General features: G+C 37.0%; 1 protein-coding gene across 1 annotated transcript in view; it reads right to left on the bottom strand.

Moving 5' to 3' along the window:
- CFAP47 (cilia and flagella associated protein 47) overlaps positions 1–18982 on the bottom strand; it is a 507952-nt gene that overhangs the window by 302555 nt on the left and 186415 nt on the right. The window contains exons 31-33 of the mRNA XM_070291173.1: positions 11550–11631; positions 8391–8519; positions 2069–2261 (exon numbers count right to left, since the gene is read on the bottom strand). Of these exons, the coding sequence (XP_070147274.1) occupies positions 2069–2261; positions 8391–8519; positions 11550–11631 (404 nt within the window). The remainder of the gene's footprint in view (positions 1–2068; positions 2262–8390; positions 8520–11549; positions 11632–18982) is intronic.

The raw sequence follows: 18982 nt of genomic DNA, 5'->3' as shown, positions 1-18982 counted from the left end.
TCTCCAGGAGGAGGCAGGGTATAAATATTACTGGGGATCAACACCATTGAGAAGAATGAAGCAAGAAAGAGAAGGACTGAAGGAGGTGCTAATTTAGAGAGGGTACTGGGAAAGCTTCTCAGATAATATGATATTTGAGCAGGATCTTGAGTGAAGTGGGCTAAGGAATCGTGAAGATATCCAAGAAAATAAAGCTCCAAGCAGAGGGAACAGGAAGTGCAAGGGCTTTGCAAAGGCATGAGACTCAGTGTTTTAAAAAGCAGGAACTAGGCCAGTGCCCATAAGGCATTATTCTAAAAAATGCAGCAAACTCCTTGAAAACAACTTGTGTATACCATTCTGTTGGTAAAAATAGAACCATAATAATTTTATAACAAAAGAACATATTAATTTCTAATGTATGTATATATTTTAGAACACTAGGTTAAAGTGTTACTCCTCACTATTCAAACTATTTATTTACACCTTGTTGTTGTTGTTTCTTTTACATTTTTGAACAGGTCAAATACATGTTTATAAGATGTGAATCTTATTAAATTGCAGTTTCAAGGGAAATTGCTTGATATTATCAGCATGTCAATTGGAAGGTAATAAAATATTAATGGTTACTGTTCTCTAATACTAATGTATCAATATATCTTTTTCTATCTTGATGTAATTATGTTTACAAAGCAATGCCTTTAAGTTCAGAGCAACTGTAATTCAAAGTCTCATTTTAAATCACACTTTTAATCTTTCCTAGCTAAAGTTTAGATTAAACTCTGAGGATTCTGTATAAAAAATAAAACAAAACCCATTCTGAATATGACAGGTTTGTATGTACTTGGAAGAGGGGAGCTGAATGGAAGTCAAAGAAACAACCAAAGTGCACATATCGTTTTCTCAAGACAAGCAATGCTTATGATGAAGAAAAGAATGCACAGCTATACTAGCCAATTGGGAATTTTTCAAAGAATGTAAGGCTCTCGGGTTAGAAATGTATAAAGTCTTACTACTCAAGAGTAGAACCAGGGAGTGTCCATCTGAACACTGAAATAGGTCTATCTATGATCACCTACTTGCCTTGGTCTTGGTATATGGACCTAATATGACCTACCTCCTCAAAATTCACACTTAGTGATTTCCAACATGACCATCACAATGAGATAGATGTAAGACACTGTCTAGTCAGGTTTCACTTGATCTCAACTAATAACATACAAAGTTTTAATAGTGCCAACTAAATTTAATACTTTATAGAGCTGAAAATACCATCAGCGTTATTAAGACGATCTTTCATTTCTAGAGCATTTTTACATAATTTTTATCATTTATTCTTCAAAATAAATTAAAGATGCATCTTTTATTATTTCCATTTTAAATTTGTTGGGGCCCAGGGCAGGCTGTTCCAAAATGTGCCTCAATGCATACTGATTATTCTGAATTTAAATTACTTAAGAAACAGCCAATGAAAGAGGGACACTTTGATCCTCCCACCACTTGTCTCCCTGAAAGCAGAAGGTAAATCTTTCATGTGTAAGATGCTCTCCCTGCCTCTGGAGGCAGAAGGACACCCTTACCACCAGAGATTGGGAATCTGGGTAGGGAAGCCTGTTTGGACAAACCTTGTTACTTTTTTTAACTGACTACCTCAAACTCACACTCTGTTCAGATTCCTGTCTAATTAAGGACCCAAAGCCTAAGTTTCTTTGTCCTGTCAATTCCTCACAAATTTACTGCTTCTTTGTCTAAAAAGTATAAAAGGTTTGTGCTTTGACCACTTTTTAGGTCCCATTTCTATGAGACCTTCATGCACATGATTAAATTTTGTTATTCTCCTGTTAAATCTGTCTTGTGTTAATTTTATTATTAGTCCAGCCACAAGAATTCAAGACAAGTAGAGAAGAACTTTCCCCTCCCTGACACATGTAAGGAAACTGGTCTTGAAAATGTTATAGGACATCCTACTTGTAGAACAGAATACATGCTGCACTCGGGTCTAGAATCCATGGATTCTGCGTTCAGTTCTATGGCTCCTTGCATATTATCAGACTACAATCTGTGATAATTAAAGCAAAAAAATTCTCACCTTTTTGACAGTTTTTCCAAATAACATGTCGGGTGTTCTCATAATTTGTGTTCATCCAGCTAAGCAGAATCCTTTCAGGATCAGAATATATGTTGCTGGATGCAAAATAAGCATTGACTTTTGGTGAATTTTGCATATATACAGGGGGCAGATTACTGATGCTATATGGTACAATTCGGGATAGTACCAGAACCTGAAATTTGGGTAAAAGAGAGAGAGATAATTTTTACTACTGGAATGGCAAAGTAAAAATTAGTATTTAGAGAATAAATACTACCAAGCAGAGAGTAAACAGATACCACCAAGCAATTCTCTGGCATCAACTGGATGTCCTACAGTTCAACTCGAGTCTGACACCATGTATGCAAAGGGTGCATCAGAGCCCACAGGTTAACAGAGCTCTCTCATAAGACTGTCCTCCACTTCAGATGTCAATCACAAGCCCAGGTCACTACCTGTGCTTCTGACTAATGGGCTATCTGTTGGAGGTTCCAACAACCCCTTCTTTGGGTTCAATTAATTTGTGAGAGAGCTCAAATAACTCAGAACTGGTTTATTACAAAGGATATTAAGAGATAGGAATTAACAGTCAGATGAGGAGATACATACATAAATCTTTGGAAACAAATTCTTAATGCCTAGTAATTTGTACCACATTAAAAACCATCTCGAATGCTATAGATATATGTACAGCATATCCAGGACATGGAATGCATAACTTGATGTGTCATTTGAGCCAGTCATTTAAAATGGAAATGGATATACAGAAAAACATCAGTGCTATATTAATTTTAATCTCACTCTTATTGGAATAATGCATGAGAGTGACCTTCCCTGCAAAACTAGTACATCTCAACATTGGAAAGAAGGCTGTTAAATTCACAGAGGTCACGATAAAAATATTTAACTCAGTAGTGCTATTTTGACAGTGTACATAACTTTTTTTCTATTTCCTTTTACACTGTATTCATGACAGAGGCATATTTTTAATCCCACATTTCCCTATGAATAAGAGTTCATTTGCAACACCTTTTCTTCTTGTGACCAATGACTCATTCTCTATTAATATTCACCACTGATGGATTTTCTCTAGGAATCTTACAAATTAATCTTTAAATAACAAAGGATCACTCTACATAAAGCATGGACTTTCTCTGATAAAGAGAAGAAAATGTCATCATATACTTCTTACACATACAGTCGACCCTCCATATCCACTGGTTCCCCATTGTGGGTTCCACATCCTTAAATTCAACCAAACACAGATAGAAAATATTCAAAATTATTAATACAAAAAGCAAAAAAATTCAATTTGTCCCATGCTGACAACTATTTATATAACATTTAAACTGTATTCACAACAATTTACAGAGCATTTATATTGCATTGTGTTTCCACATTGCATTCCAGTGACATTATGGACCATCCTGCAAATTTATTTAATAAAAGAATTTTACCAATTTTGCTTTCATGCCAATCATATTTTATTGAAGCTCATTTAAAATATTCTTCAACAATATGATCCCTTGTACCATTTTTGTTTGTTTTCTACAGAGGTATATAATTCTGAATAATGTTTTGGTATAATTGGTATCTTGCCTCCTTTACTAACAAGTATTCCTATTTTATTATAGGGAGATTTTAAATTGGTTTGGGGAAAATGTGTTTAATTAACCGGAAAGATCGTTGCTCTTAGTTTAAAAATATCAATATATTTGACAGAACTGTGTACTATTTAAAAAAAAAAAAACCTTTCTGACAGATAATACACTGGGAACAAATGAATAAACAGTATAATTAAACTTATTATTCAGTTATACATCTGATCACCTTTTTATTTTCCAGGTTCTTTTGTAGAAATATGACATTCAATTCTTATAGCACATACAGATTCATCCTTTATATTACATGAAAGCCCTCTTTATGTAATAGAGTTTATATTTAGAAAAGCATTCTGAGTTTAAGTGTTTCTCTTATTGTTTTCACTTCTCTTATGCTTCAGTGACCCATTTTTAAGTTATCAACACATTTTTGTGAATTGGGAATATAATGCAAGGAAATGGCAACAACTAAACATGCAAATTTAACAAGCAAAAATAACCAAATGACATAAAATCAAATTGGTTAAGACAAGCTATATCCTCTTATCTAAACTATTAGCAAAGAAGAAATGACAAAGGCATTCTTAAAATGCATGTATGACCTATAGGAAACAGACAATTAACCAACTAAAGGGATTTGTGTGAAAACCACAGTCTTCTATTTCTAACTTGTGAAACATCTCAACAATACTGCTTGCTTTTTTAAGGTGAAACTGTCAATCCACTACTGACTTAATAGAGTGCTGAGAGCTACATGCTTCAGATACAATCTGTGGAGAAACACTGCTGTACAGATGGTATATAGGGCAACCATCCATGCCTATGAGTCTATCACTGAATCAGTGAAGAATCTCAACTACATGCTGCCAATTCAGATCAGTTTCCAGACAAAAGGATCAACCCATCTGGTAATTACACATAGCACCATGATACAGCAGGACGAAAATTAATTTATCATGCTCTCTGGCTATGTCCCTCTGTCTGCCCTGAACAAAATCCTATTAACATCCCTTGTCTTGTCTTTCAGTGACTGGGAACAAATTCCACTCAGTCACCCAAGCCAAAAGCTCACTCTGGTCTTTGACTCCTCTGTCTCCTTCACTTCCCTAAGTTATTGTCATTCACCAATTCCTCATTTCTATGCCTAATATTTATGAAAGCTGCTCTTTTCTCATCTTTCCTACTACCACAAGTATTCTCAGTATCAGCACAAGTCACAATAGTCAAAACATGGAAACATATATGTCCATCAACAGATGAATAGATAAAGAAGACATGGAATAATATATGGAACATAATGGAATATTATTCGGCAATGAAAAAGAACAAAATAATGCTATTTGCAGCAACATGGATGGACCTAGAGAGTATAATGCTAAATGAAGTTAGGCAGAGAAAGATGAATATTAGATAATATTATTTATATGTGAAATCTAAAAAAACAAATAATATAAACGAACTTATATTCAGAACAGAAATAGAGCCACAGACATAGAAAACAAGCTTATGGTTACCAAGGGGGGAAGAGGGGGGAGGATAAATTAGGATAGGATTAACATATACACACAACTATACATAAGGTAGATAACCAACAAGGACCTACCGTATAGCACAGGAAACTATACCCAATATTTTATACTAACCTATAAGGGGAAAGAATCTGAAAAAGAAATTATGTGTGTGTGTGTGTATGTATGCATGTATGTGTGTGTGTATGCATGTATGTGTGTATATATATATGTGTGTGTGTATATATATATATAGATCTCACTTTGATGTACACCTGCAACTAACATAACATTGTTAATCAACTGTACTTCAATAATTAAAAAAAAAATCCCAGTTTCCATAGTGTACCAGAGTGATTTCTATAGAATGCAAAACTGATTATGCCAATCTTGTGTTTAAAATCCTTCAAGATTTCTGTACTGACCTTGTGCTAAAATCCATGAAGTTCAGATGCCTTAGTTTGACTTATGAAGTCAACCACGATCTACTTTCTGACTGTGCTCATAGTCTGCTCCTCTTAGTCCCAGCCATACTGTGTTTATTCCTCAGAATATACAATTCTCTATCAAACTCCAGGCATTTCCACTTTGAATTTCCGTTATCTTGAAAAATGTTATTGCCTCATTCTCCAATAAAACTCATCTATTACCTCTGTCACACAAATTGTATTATCTTTCTCTCTAAAGTATGTCTCACCTTGCCTGCCAAATCCTCCTCATTGTTCAGGGCTCAGTTTAAATTCATCTTTTTCCTAGAAACCTTCTCCAAGGCACAAGCAAGTTAGGTTCCTCTCTATGTGTACTCATCCTTAGTTCTTTGGGTTTACCTTGTCATAACATTTGTCATAGTTTCTTGTAATTGTATTTATTTAATTGCTTACACACTCCAAGACACAAAATCCTTGAAAAGACAGGCTATATCAAGTTTACTTTTATACCCCCAGGGTCTAGTATAGTACCTGGATCATAATAGCTGTTGAACAAATTCATTCAACAAATATTTGTTGAGCATCTACTATGTAGCAGGCACACTATTAAGTTTTGAGTTCACAAGTGATACCTGGTATCTAAATTGATAGAATTTTACTTGGGGAAGATGGGTTAAATCAACTAGACATATACATGAATGCATGCGGGAGTGAATCAATGAATGGGTGTTGAACGAAGCCTACAACCAAGAGTAGGACTAGTTTGTCCATAAACTATATGCAGCTCTTCTGTTTTGGAGTTGCTCCTTTTTATCAGTAGACAAAATTATATATGATGCAGGCTGGAGTTAAGAAAGTAAAGAAGATAGCTTTACCCCCCCCCCAAATCTGTCTTTGGGTGAGAGTCACTAATACCCCCATCATTCTTGTGGGAATTACTAAAAAAAAATACAGGATTTCTCCTCTTGACATCCAGCAAGATAGACGGGGCAGGTTGCCGGGGGAAGAAAAGGTAGAGATGGGGGAATAACTGGGAATCAAAGAGCACAACAAACTCTGTAGAGGGTAGGCCTAGGGGGCTAGCTGCAGTGGAGGGACTCAGAGTGCCAGAGGGCAACAAGAGGGGCCCTGGGCTATTGCTCCCCAGTAGAGAACAATAAGGAAGAAAGCAGAAACCTACATCAGATAATCTTGGAAGAAAGTATGTATGCATGCTAACCTTTCCTTATTTCTAAACTGGGGATTGCTGGTTATAAAGAGTAAACAAGATCATAACATTTAAAAAGCATTTGTGACAAGTCTTACATATACAACTCATTATTGGGATTTTAATTGCATCTTTTCCTTTGAGTGACTGACTGCTGCTTCTATTTGATTTCTTCCTCATTTTAACTTCCTACCCTACAGTACACCCTATCTGTGGTTGCAATCTATGAGGACAGAGCAAAAGCCGTCATTATTTTTAGTGGGCAAGATTCACAGAACCATATCTGAAAACCTAGGAAATCATTCCAGAAGACTGAAAACAGTACTTGTTGAAGTAATAAAGACATAGGGTGTGAAGGTGTGATATTTATGCTATGTTTTTATGAAGGTGCAATATTTATGCTATGCTATGTTAATCTACCCACTTGAACTGCAGTGATGAAGAAAACTCTTGAAAGTCCCTTGGACTTCAAGGAAATCCAACCAGTCCATCATAGAGGAAATCAATCCTGAATATTCATTGGGAGAACTGATGCTGAAGCTGAAATTGCAATACTCTGGCCACCTGATGCAAAGAACTGACTCATTTGATGATGCTGGGAAAGATTGAAGGCAGGAGGAGAAGGAGACAGCAGAGGAAGAGATGACTGGATGGCATCATCGACTCAATGGACATGAGTCTGAGTAAACTCCAGGACTTGGTGATGGACAGGGAAGCCTGGTGTGCTATAGTCCATGGGGTTGCAAAGAGTAGGACACGACTGAGAGACTGAAGTGAACTGAACTGAACTAAGCATTAGAGGCAGATACCATAATTTTCATCAACATCTATTCTTTAATCTTTCCTTTTTTAGGTACTAGAAAATGCCTGTACTTATCAAATTTAGGGGGTTTCCCTGATAGCTCAGTTGGTAAAGAATCCACCTGCAATGCAAGAGACCCTGGTTCGATTCCTGGGTCAGGAATCCACTGAGGAGGGATAGGCTACCCACTCCAGTATTCTTGGGTCTCCCTTGTGGCTCAGCTGGTAAAGAGTCCAGTTGCAATGCAGGAGACCTGGGTTCGATCCCTGGGCTCGGAAGATCCCCTGGAGAAGGGAAAGACTACCCACTCCAGTGTTCAGTCCCAGAGAATTCCATGGACTGTATAGTCCATGGGGTCAAAAAGAGTCAGATACGACTGAGCAACTTTCACTTCACTTCACGTCAAATTTGAGACTATGTTTTTCAACTTCCCTTGAAGTTAGGTGCAGCCATATGACCAAATTTTGCCCAGTGGAACATGAAATGGAAATGATGCCCTTTTCAGATGATATCCTTAAAAGGTATTTACTTGTTTTCTACTCTTTTATCTGCACTTCCCTGTTCTGAGAAATGGGTCCAGAAGTGAAAGTCCAGTACTGAGGATGGAAGAGTCATCTACTGTTTCTAAACCACTTCTCCACAATTTCATGAGAAAGAAAAATAATTATTCGATCTTATTTGGGCCACTGTATTTTTTTACAGCAGCATTACCTGAACCTTAACTAATACACTATTCATATAAATCAACAACAACAAAAAAACCCCAAAACAGTTACCTTGTATATCTGAAGGAATACATCAGTCCATGATCGTTTACTCCAGGCTTCAAAGTCTGTCATATCTATAACAACAGAAGGCTTTCCCTTAGGTATATGGGAAAACTTGGCTGAGATACTAGTGGAAGACTACAAAAAATAATATATTAAAATATTAATTACAATGCAAGAGAAATGTAAATCCAAAGTTTTAATTACTTAGCATATATATATATACATTTTCTTTACATGTCCTTTATACCCATTCATCCAGATTTCCAACTCTCCATGTGCCAGTAACAGAAACTATCAACATAGATAGCTTTCTAGAACTCACAGCCTCTATTTGAGGTCATAGAGTTACTCATTTATTGTACCTGATAGGTCACTCTGTGGCAAAAGTAGCAGTTCAGTCAGTTCAGTTGCTCAGTATTTGTCTGATTCTTTGCAATCCCATGGACTGCAGCATGCCAGGCTTCCCTGTCCATCACCAGCTCCCAAAGCTTGCTCAAACTCATGTCCATCAAGTCGGTAATGTCAAATGAGATGCAAAATTATTCTGAATTCTGAACCTCCCCCAAAGAGCCATACCCTTTGGAGGAACCCACTGGAACTCAGCAGAGTGCTGAAGAACAGGCCTCTGGATCTTGTGATAACATCATGTGGTGATGATAGTAACCGTGTTACAACTAAGAGAGTTTCCTCAAAGCCTACAGACTACTCAAGACAATTCCTCTTCTCAACAGGTCTCCATAAAATGAATTGCATAATTCGAAAAAAATGAGTATCTTGCTAAATTTCTCCCTATTCTCCACTAAAACTGAAGAAGGGAAGTGGCAATTGTCAGGGAAAATAAACCAATATTTTCTTTGAAAGATATATATTCTAAACAACTATTTAAAAAAATTTACATAAGTACAGACCATTCTTCATTTCTAAGTCCCTTAAAAGAAGCAATCACCTGTATATTTAAGAAAGCCATGTAATCTATTTTGCATGGGAACTCCACAGAGATTTTTAGACAAATAAAAAATGGCTGTCTGGGGAGGCCTTACAAATAGCTGTGAAAAGAAGAGAAGCAAAAAGCAAAGGAGAAAAGGAAAGATATAAGCATCTGAATTCAGAATTCCAAAGAATAGCAGAGAGATAAGAAAGCCTTCCTCAGCAATCAATGCAAAGAAATAGAGGAAAACAACAGAATGGGAAAGACTAGAGAACTCTTCAAGAAAATTAGAGATACCAAGGGAACATTTCATGCAAAGATGGGCTCGATAAATGACAGAAATGGTATGGACCTAACAGAAGCAGAAGATATTAAGAAGAGGTGGCAAGAATACACGGAAGAACTGTACAAAAAAGATCTTCACGACCCGGATAATCACGATGGTGTGATCACTCACCTAGAGCCAGACATCCTGGAATGTGAAGTCAAGTGGGCCTTAGAAAGCATCACTAAGAACAAACCTAGTGGAGGTGATGGAATTCCAGTTGAGCTATTTCAAATCCTGAAAGATGATGCTGCTAAAGTGCTGCAATCAATATGCCAGCAAATTTGGAAAACTCAGCAGTGGCTACAGGACTGGAAAAGGTCAGTTTTCATCCCAATTCCAAAGAAAGGTAATGCAAAAGAATGCTCAAACTACTGCACAACTGCACTCATCTCACAAACTAGTAAAGTAATGCTCAAAATCCTGCAAGCCAGGCTTCAGCAGTATGTGAACCGTGAACTTCCAGATGTTCAAGCTGGTTTTAGAAAAGGCAGAGGAACCAGAGATCAAATTGCCAATATCCGCTGGATCATGGAAAAGCAAGAGAGTTTCAGAAAAACATCTATTTCTGCTTTGTGGACTATGCCAAAGCCTTTGACTGTGTGGATCACAACAAACTGTGAAAAATTCTGAGAGAGATGGGAATACCAGACCACCTGACCTGCCTCTTAAGAAACCTATATGCAGGTCAAGAAGCAACAGTTAGAACTGGACATGGAACAACAGACTGGTTCCAAATAGGAAAAGGAGTACGTCAAGGCTGTATATTGTCACCCTGCTTATTGAACTTCTATGCAGAGTACATCATGGGAAATGCTGGGCTGGAAGAAGCACAAGCTGGAATCAAGATTACTGGGAGAAATATCAATAACCTCAGATATGCAGATGACACCACCCTTATGGTAGAAAGTGAAGAGGAACTAAAGAGTCTCTTGATGAAAGTGAAAGTGGAGAGTGAAAAAGTTGGCTTAAAGCTCAACATTCAGAAAACGAAGATCATGGCATCTAGTCCCATCACTTCATGGGAAATAGATGGGGAAACAGTGGAAACAGTGTCAGACCTTATTTTTGGGGGCTCCAAAATCACTGCAGATGGTGGCTACAGTCATGAAATTAAAAGATGCTTACTCCTTAGAAGGAAAGTTATGACCAACCTAGATAGCATATTGAAAAGCAGAGACATTACTTTGTCCACAGTGGTCCGTCTAGTCAAGGCTATGGTTTTCCCAGTGGTTATGTATGGATGTGAGAGTTGGACTGTAAAGAAAGCTGAGTGCCAAAGAATTGATGCTTTTGAACTGTGGTGTTGGAGAAGACTCTTGAGAGTCCCTTGGACTGCAAGGAGATCCAACCAGTCCATTCTAAAGGAGATCAGTCCTGGGATTTCTTTGGAAGGAATGATGCTAAAGCTGAAACTCCAGTACTTTGGCCACCTCATGCGAAGAGTTGACTCATTGGAAAAGACTCTGATGCTGGGAGGGATTGGGGACACGAGGAGAAGGCGACGACAGAGGATGAGATGGCTGGATGGCATCACTGACTCAATGGATGTGAGTTTGAGTGAACTCCGCGAGTTGATGATGGACAGGGAGGCCTTGCGTACTTCAATTCATGGGGTGGCAAAGAGTTGGACATGACTAACTGACTGAACTGAACTGAGATATATATATATATATATATCAGCATATATATATGCTGAGCATATATATATGAGTATCACAGATCATGCTGATATATGCATATATATGTATATATATATGTCTAAACACACACACACATACTGTCTGGAGAGGCGTAATCCTTGGGATATTTCATATATTTCATAAATAAAAAAATCAAGGATTCTAAGCCAAAAACCAGTAAATTCAATAATAGTGAATTCAATAATTTCTCAGAAATTAAATTCCCTTACCGTAATTTCAATCCACTTCTTGTAATCTTCTGGTTCAAGTAGAAATTCTGGCAGTACATGAGAAATACAAGCTCCTTGAGCTCTAAAATAAAAAAAAAAAAAGAAAAAACAAATTATTATAGAATACTCACAATCCATCTATCACTTGCATGTGAACTTTAATGAAATTATTTCAATGTCATATAATTTATATATGTACTGAATTTATTTTTTAAATTGAAAACTTATATAATTTTAAAACTTCCCTTACCAATGAAATGTGCATATAATGTCTCCTTCAGAGAATTAATAATGAGAAATAACTTACTAAGTGTCTATAACCATACACATACACATTTACATGCTAATGGGACATAGAGAGTTATATGACTTGGACCCTACTGTCAAGACCATTTTATTGTTTTATAATATTATAAAACTGAAAAATACTTGCAAAAAGTTGAACACAATAAAACATTAATTAGATAGATCATTAGTTACCCTATGTTCATTGAATGCTTATCACCACATATGCCTTAATATATTAGAATAACAAACCATCGCCTAATTTTCCAGAGTATATCCAAAAATTGCAGACTCTTTGATTATATAAACTTGTAGTACCTGAAATGGCAAATATCTACTTATATTATTTTATACATTTAAAAGAATATATATGTATATACTTTATCATATTTTATAGTATTTTCTCCACTGTCACATTTCTTGAAATACTTTTATCAAAAGTCTTCATATATATGTACAGTATTACAAGAACCACTTTATAGGCCTCTAATATAATTATAGCAGGAGTGTTTCTCAGTGGGATTTTGGGTGTCACTAACTCATTTAGTGAGCAGCGAACACTGCTTACTATAAGCATTTAACAGAGAATTTACCATTAGCATTTTACAGAGAATGCCAGATCTAGTATTTAACTCTATAAACACCCTCAGCAGCTTGCAGTCCTGTAACTAGTGACAAGTGGGAAAAAGAAAAAGCAGAAAGATTATGCTGAAAGCTCAAACCTTGAAGATAACACAGATGAATGAAAAGAGGTAGGGCCTGTTTGCGGGAGGTGAGGCAGACAGCATGGTTCCAGAGTTGTCAAGTTTGCTGTGGCCCAGGGCCAGAAAAAGCTACTGGAAGAAATCACGCTACAAACATAAAGCTCCTTTGTTTGGAAAATAAATGTCATTTCTTCTCTTCTCATTTCCCGTCTGCATTTACATTATCCCTATGAATCTTCATTACACTGGAATTACCATAGGTTTAAATAAAATCTAATTATAATGGTACACTACTACCTAGAAGTAGCCACACTAAAGCCTATGTAAGAACTCAGTGAGATGATGCCCCAATAACTTGAAATCCTAGAGGTAAAACAAAGACAACAACTCAGAGACTTATGAAGAAACTGTAATACTTCCTTGCATGCAAAGCCAAGACAGGATTTGAGGAGAAAATAGTCACTTCTATCAAATGCAACTGAGAGCCTAAGGAAAACTATCAGGGAACCACAGAACTGAGAGTTGCTTGAAGAGGGAGACCACAGGGTATTCATTTGAATATTCCCCAGTGCTCACCAGAGAGTAGGCCCTCAGTAACAAATTGAGGCTGAAGAATGCATTTTTGCATTGTTAAAGGCAAGGCAACAAGCCCCCAATGGAGCTGCCTATACTAAACCCCATGCCACCAAATCAAGACTGAATTAGTTTTGGCTCCCCCAGAAATGGAACTGTAAACCAGTCAATCAGGAATCACCTGATCAGCACTAGTTAGGTCACTTGCCTGACAGACCTGCCATCCCCTAAAGGAAAGTAAACTTGGAATAACTAATCTTTTTTTTTTTTTTTTTTTGCTATAAGGGCAGAAAATTTCTTCTTTCTTCCCTTCTAAATTTGTCAGCTTGTCTAACAATCAAATTGACATAGGACAGATTAACAGGGAACAAAACAAATTTAACTACATAACTGTGAAGTGAAGTGAAAGTCGCTCAGTTGCGTCTGACTCTTTGCGGCATCTCTTGCCCTGTATACCTCTTCAGAGCTCCTTTCTCTGTGCTAGACTTAATGCTGACTAGCTGATGAATTGCTGAAAGCCAGTAAGATCTTCCCAGGTGGCACTAGCGGTAAAGAACACACCTGCCAATGCAGGAGACACAGGTTTCATCCCTGGGTTGGGATGACTATAGAGTCCATGGAATTCTCCACGCCAGAATACTGGAGTGGGTAGCTTTTCCCTTCTCCAGGGGATCTTCCCAACCCAGGGACTGAACCCAGGTCTCCAGCATTGCAGGCAGATTCTTTACCAGCTGAGCCACAAGGGAAACCCTTATGGGAGCCCCACAAAGACATGAAGACTCAAAGGTAGTCAGGCAGTTAAGGCTTACATACTATCCTGAGCTAAGGAGAAGGAGGTAGGAATCTGGGGCTTCAAGGAGGAGGAAAAAAATTCACAGGAAGATAGGACATATAAATGTTGGTAAACAAGCCTGTGCTGTGCCATGCCATGCCATGCAAATCAGTCTTTCTGATGTAAAAAGTGGTTGCTAGTAATAGCTCCCTTCCTGGTACAGCCCCCCCCCCCCCCCCCCCCCCCCCCGCTAAATCCTTTTAGGCAGTTAAGGGAGAGGTAGGAAGCTTTTCATGAGTCTGCTGGTTCTCAACTGCCATCTGCTCAAAACAATTCCCATACCAAAGTGGGACATTTGGGGATGGCTTATTATGTTCCCTCTCACTGCCTCAGTTTAACTTCCTGTTCTTGCCCCCTTCTGCCTATAAATATCTCTTGCCCTGTATACCTCTTCAGAGCTCCTTTATCTGTGCTAGACTGAATGCTGACTAGCTGATGAATTGCTGAAAGCCAGTAAGATCTTCCCAGGTGGCACTAGTGGTAAAAAAACACACCTGCCAATGCAGGAGACACAGCTTTGATTCCTGGGTTGGGATGATACCCTGGAGGAGGGCATGGCAACCTACTCCAATATTCTTGCCTGGAGAAGCCCATGGACAAAGGAGCCTGGTAGGCTATGGTTCATAGGGTCACAAAGAGTCAGACAAGATTGACGTGACAGCATAGCAGTAAGGACTTTAAAATTTACTCAGCTGAATTGTGTTGTTGCTTTATTTTTTAAATATAGAAATATTTATTTAGTAAAGTATGATCCATACATTGTTCTTCTTTTTAAATTTTACTTTATTTTTAGTTGGAGGATAATTACTTTACAATATTGTGATGGTTTTTGCCATACATCAACAGGAGTCAGCCATAGGTGTACACATGCCCCCTCTCTCTTAAACCTCCCTGCCACCTCCCTCCCCATCCCACCCCTCTAGGTTGTGACAGGGCACTGATTTGGGGTTCCCTGTGCCATACAGCAAATTCCCACTGGCTACTCTGTTCTTTAACGGCACTTTATAGAGGCTGTTATGAAGTGAGGGGTAATAGAATAAGCCACGCTAAAATATGCCTCTTTTGCATAGTGATTATTTGGAAAAACTGCAGACAGGAGAAAATCTGAAAACAGAAAAAAGTTCTCCATTTGTAAGGGAAATCTACATTTATAAACAAAATTTACATTAGAAAGAGGGACTGTACCAGGAAGAGAGCTATTACCAGGGATAACTTTCTCACCCATGAGACCCATATGCATGGCAGAGTAAGCTTTCTTTATCAAACATTGCCTCCTCTCATCTTCCAGTAAATCCCACCCACCCCCACCTCTCTGCCTTACCCTTTGAAGCCCTAGACCCTTAAACACCTTAGGTCAGGACTGCATACAAATTTCAATATTCTGGCTGCCTTCTGAGTTATATCTTTGTGAGGCTACCATACTACTTACATACATAATTAAACCTGGGTTTTTTTCCTCATGTTAATCTTATATTCTTGAAGTTCAGCCAAAAACTTAGAGGGGTAAAGGGATAATTAGTTTTCCTCCTCTGTATGAGTCTCATTTCATTCTTTGCATTTTTAATATATCTCAAGGCCTAATTTCATCAATTGATAAGACAATATTTACAATTATCTTTTGCCAACAGATTTTATGTGTGGTCAGTAGTTTTATAGGATTGACGCTCCACTGATTTGATTACATTTTACATTTGATTACATTTATGCAAAGTTTTCTATGTGAATCTTCTGGGTTTACACTGAGTAGAACAAAACAAAATTAATTGAAATGACTTATTAAAATTTAAACTTAATCTGTAAAATTATACTTTCTCATTTACCACATAAAACATATAATTTTACTTGTACAAAAGTTCTTACTTGCTGACATCAAATTTACATGGGGAAGCTAATAACATTTATGATTATTCTGAACTTCAATACATTTATTTCCATAATGAAAGATATACACATATCTTGGATTAATGGCCCAATTTTCTTACCCATACTGTCATTCTCTAAATGTTGAAGAATTTTATCACAGCCAACATATACTGACAGGCATGCATTTGCTGATAAAAGAGCAATAAATTTGAATACCTTGGCTTTAATGCCAAAATTATTCTTCCATACCTGCATCCTCATACCATAAAATGTCAAAACAGAAACTACTCATGTTAATGTTAACCCTACTGGGAGCTGTGCCAAAAACAATGCTCCAAGAATAACATGATGATCACAAGGGCATAGAGTTTAATGATGCTATCAGAAAACTTTGATTTTTATAATGCACAAGCAATAAGGATTTATTTAAATATCCAGACTTCCGTTTTTGTTCACATTTAACATTCCATTAGATTTTAAAAGCAAAACTAAACTTCTAAAATAATGGCATTATGATTTTTTGCCTTATTGAATTAGAGCATTTTTATTGAATGAGTCATCAAGGACCAAGTGTAGGAAGTGGTAAAATTTAAAGACAAGTCATGTGTTTTCTGTTTTAAACTCATAAAAATTTAAATAAAGTTCCCATTTTACCTGATAAAGACACACTTGAACAACCTTACAGACTGGAAGAAAATATTTGCAAATGATGTGATAAACAAAAACTTAATTTCAAAATATACAAATAACTCCTACAACTCAATAACACAACACTAAAAAATAAAAATAAAAAAAACCTCAATTGAAAAATGGGCAGAAGACCTAAATAGACAATTCTTCAGAGAAGACATCTAGATGGCCAATAGACACCTGAAAAGATGCTCATCATCGCTAATTATTAGAGAATTAGAGAAATGCAAATCAAAACTACAATGAGATATTACCCCATACCAGTCAGAATGGACATCATTTAAAAGTCTATAAATAATAAATGCTGGAGAGTGAGTGGGGAATAGGGAACCCTCCTACATTCATGGTGGGAATGTAAATTGGTGATCCCACTATGGAAAACAGCTCTTTAAAAAAGTAAAACTAAAGTTGCCATATGATCCAGCAATCCTAGTCCTGGGTCTATTCCTGAAAGTGAAAGTGAAAGTCACTCAGTCATGTCAGACTCTTTGTGACCCCATGAACTGTAGTCCATGGAATTCTCCAGGCCAGGATACTGGAGTGGGTAGCCTTTCCCTTCTCCAGGGGATCTTCCCAACCCAGGGATCAAACCCAGGTCTCCCACATTGCCACAAGAGAAGCCCAGGAATACTGGAGTGGTAGTCTATCCTTTCCCCAGGGGATCTTCCTGACCCAGGAATCGAATCCAGGTCTTTTGCATTATAGGTGGATTCTTTACCAACTGAGCTATGAGGGAAGCCTAAACCTAGACAAAACTAAATTTTAAAAAGTACAAGGGCCCCAGTGTTCATTGTAGCACTACTTACAATAGCCAAAACATGGGAACAACCTAAATGTTCATTAAGGATGAATAAACAAAACATGGAATATATATATATATATATATATATTTACACAATGGAATATTAGTCAGTCATAAAAAGAATGAAAGTGAAAGTCATTCAGTCATGCCCAGCTCTTTGTGACCCCATGGACTTAATCCATGGAATTCTCCAGGCCAGAATACTGGAGTGGGTAGTCTTTCCCTTTTCCAGATCTTTCCCTTTCCAGGTTGGGATCTTCCCAACCCAGGGATTGAACCCATGTCTCTCACATTGCAGGCAGATTCTTTACCAGCTGAGCCACAAAGGAAGCCCAAGAATATTGGAGTAGGTAGCCTATCCCTTCTCCAGCAGATCATCTAGACCCACGAATCGAACCAGGGTCTCTTTCATTGCAGGCGGATTCTCTACCAACTGAGCAATGAGGGAAGCCCTAAAAAGAATGAAATAATGTCCTTTGCAGCATACATGAGTGGAAATAGAGATAATCATCCTATTATCGTTACTAGTGAAGTAAGTGAGAAAGAGAAAGACAAATACAATGAACATATTTATGAAACAGAAACAGACTCATAGACATAGAGAATAAACTTGTATTTTCCAAAGCAGGGATAGGGAGGGAAGGATTGGGAGTTTGAGATTAGTAGATAAAAACTATTATATACACAATGGATAAGCAACAAGGTTCTACTATACATTACAGGGAACTATGTTCAATATCCTGTGATAAACCATAATGGAAAAGAATATGGAATATACATATATATATATATATATATATATATATATATATATATATATATATATATATATATATGAGTCACTTTGCTGTATAGGAGAAATTAACGTAGCACTGTAAATCAACTATACTTCAATAACATTTTAAAAAATTTAAAAAAACACAGACATCTTTGACAAATACTTGTTTTCTAACATTCTTTTTTTAAAGATTTTTTAAATAGTCCCCCATAACTGTTTATTAGAATGTGAATATATTCCAAATCAATAACTTTAAAAAAACTCAAGTTACAGAGCATGCATAAAATACAGAGTAGTGATTTGCAAGGAGATAGTAGTGTCTTCATAACCAATACACCAAAATAATAAAATGGCTACAGAGGAGAACTAAATCGACAGCAATGCCTTTCGTGCGCCCCTCACGTCATAAGCACCGCAAAAGACAGAAGATTAACTATGAAACATAGCAATCTAGGCAAGCCCCCACACATGTATATTTTGGGGATATTCCACCATCCTGAATAGTATCTATTTAGTTGACACAACTTTCAGACACTTCAGAGTTAAGTGCTTAATATTATCCACAAAAAATGAAACTAAATATTAGTGTGTACATTTCAGAATGAGAAATGAGCTGCTCCATTGATTTCAATAATGTAGTGGAAGAAAACTTTCAGGTTTGTACAATGCCTAAATGCACTCTATTTAAACTCAAGGTACTATTTCATCTTACATACTAAAAGAATACATGCCTTTAAGCGGTACCACTTGAGCAGAAATTAACCTCTCTTGTATTCCTTAGACATACTGAAACCAGATATTTAACTGGACTACATTCTATAATATACTACAAAACTCAAGAATCAGCATTGTTAAAATAACTGTCCATGCCTGCTGGTGGCTATTGTGGTAAAACTAGGTTGCATT

Source organism: Ovis canadensis, chromosome X (genome assembly GCF_042477335.2).
Source record: "Ovis canadensis isolate MfBH-ARS-UI-01 breed Bighorn chromosome X, ARS-UI_OviCan_v2, whole genome shotgun sequence".
In the NCBI taxonomy this organism is placed as follows: domain Eukaryota; kingdom Metazoa; phylum Chordata; class Mammalia; order Artiodactyla; family Bovidae; genus Ovis; species Ovis canadensis.
This window is presented reverse-complemented; position numbering and strand designations above follow the sequence as displayed.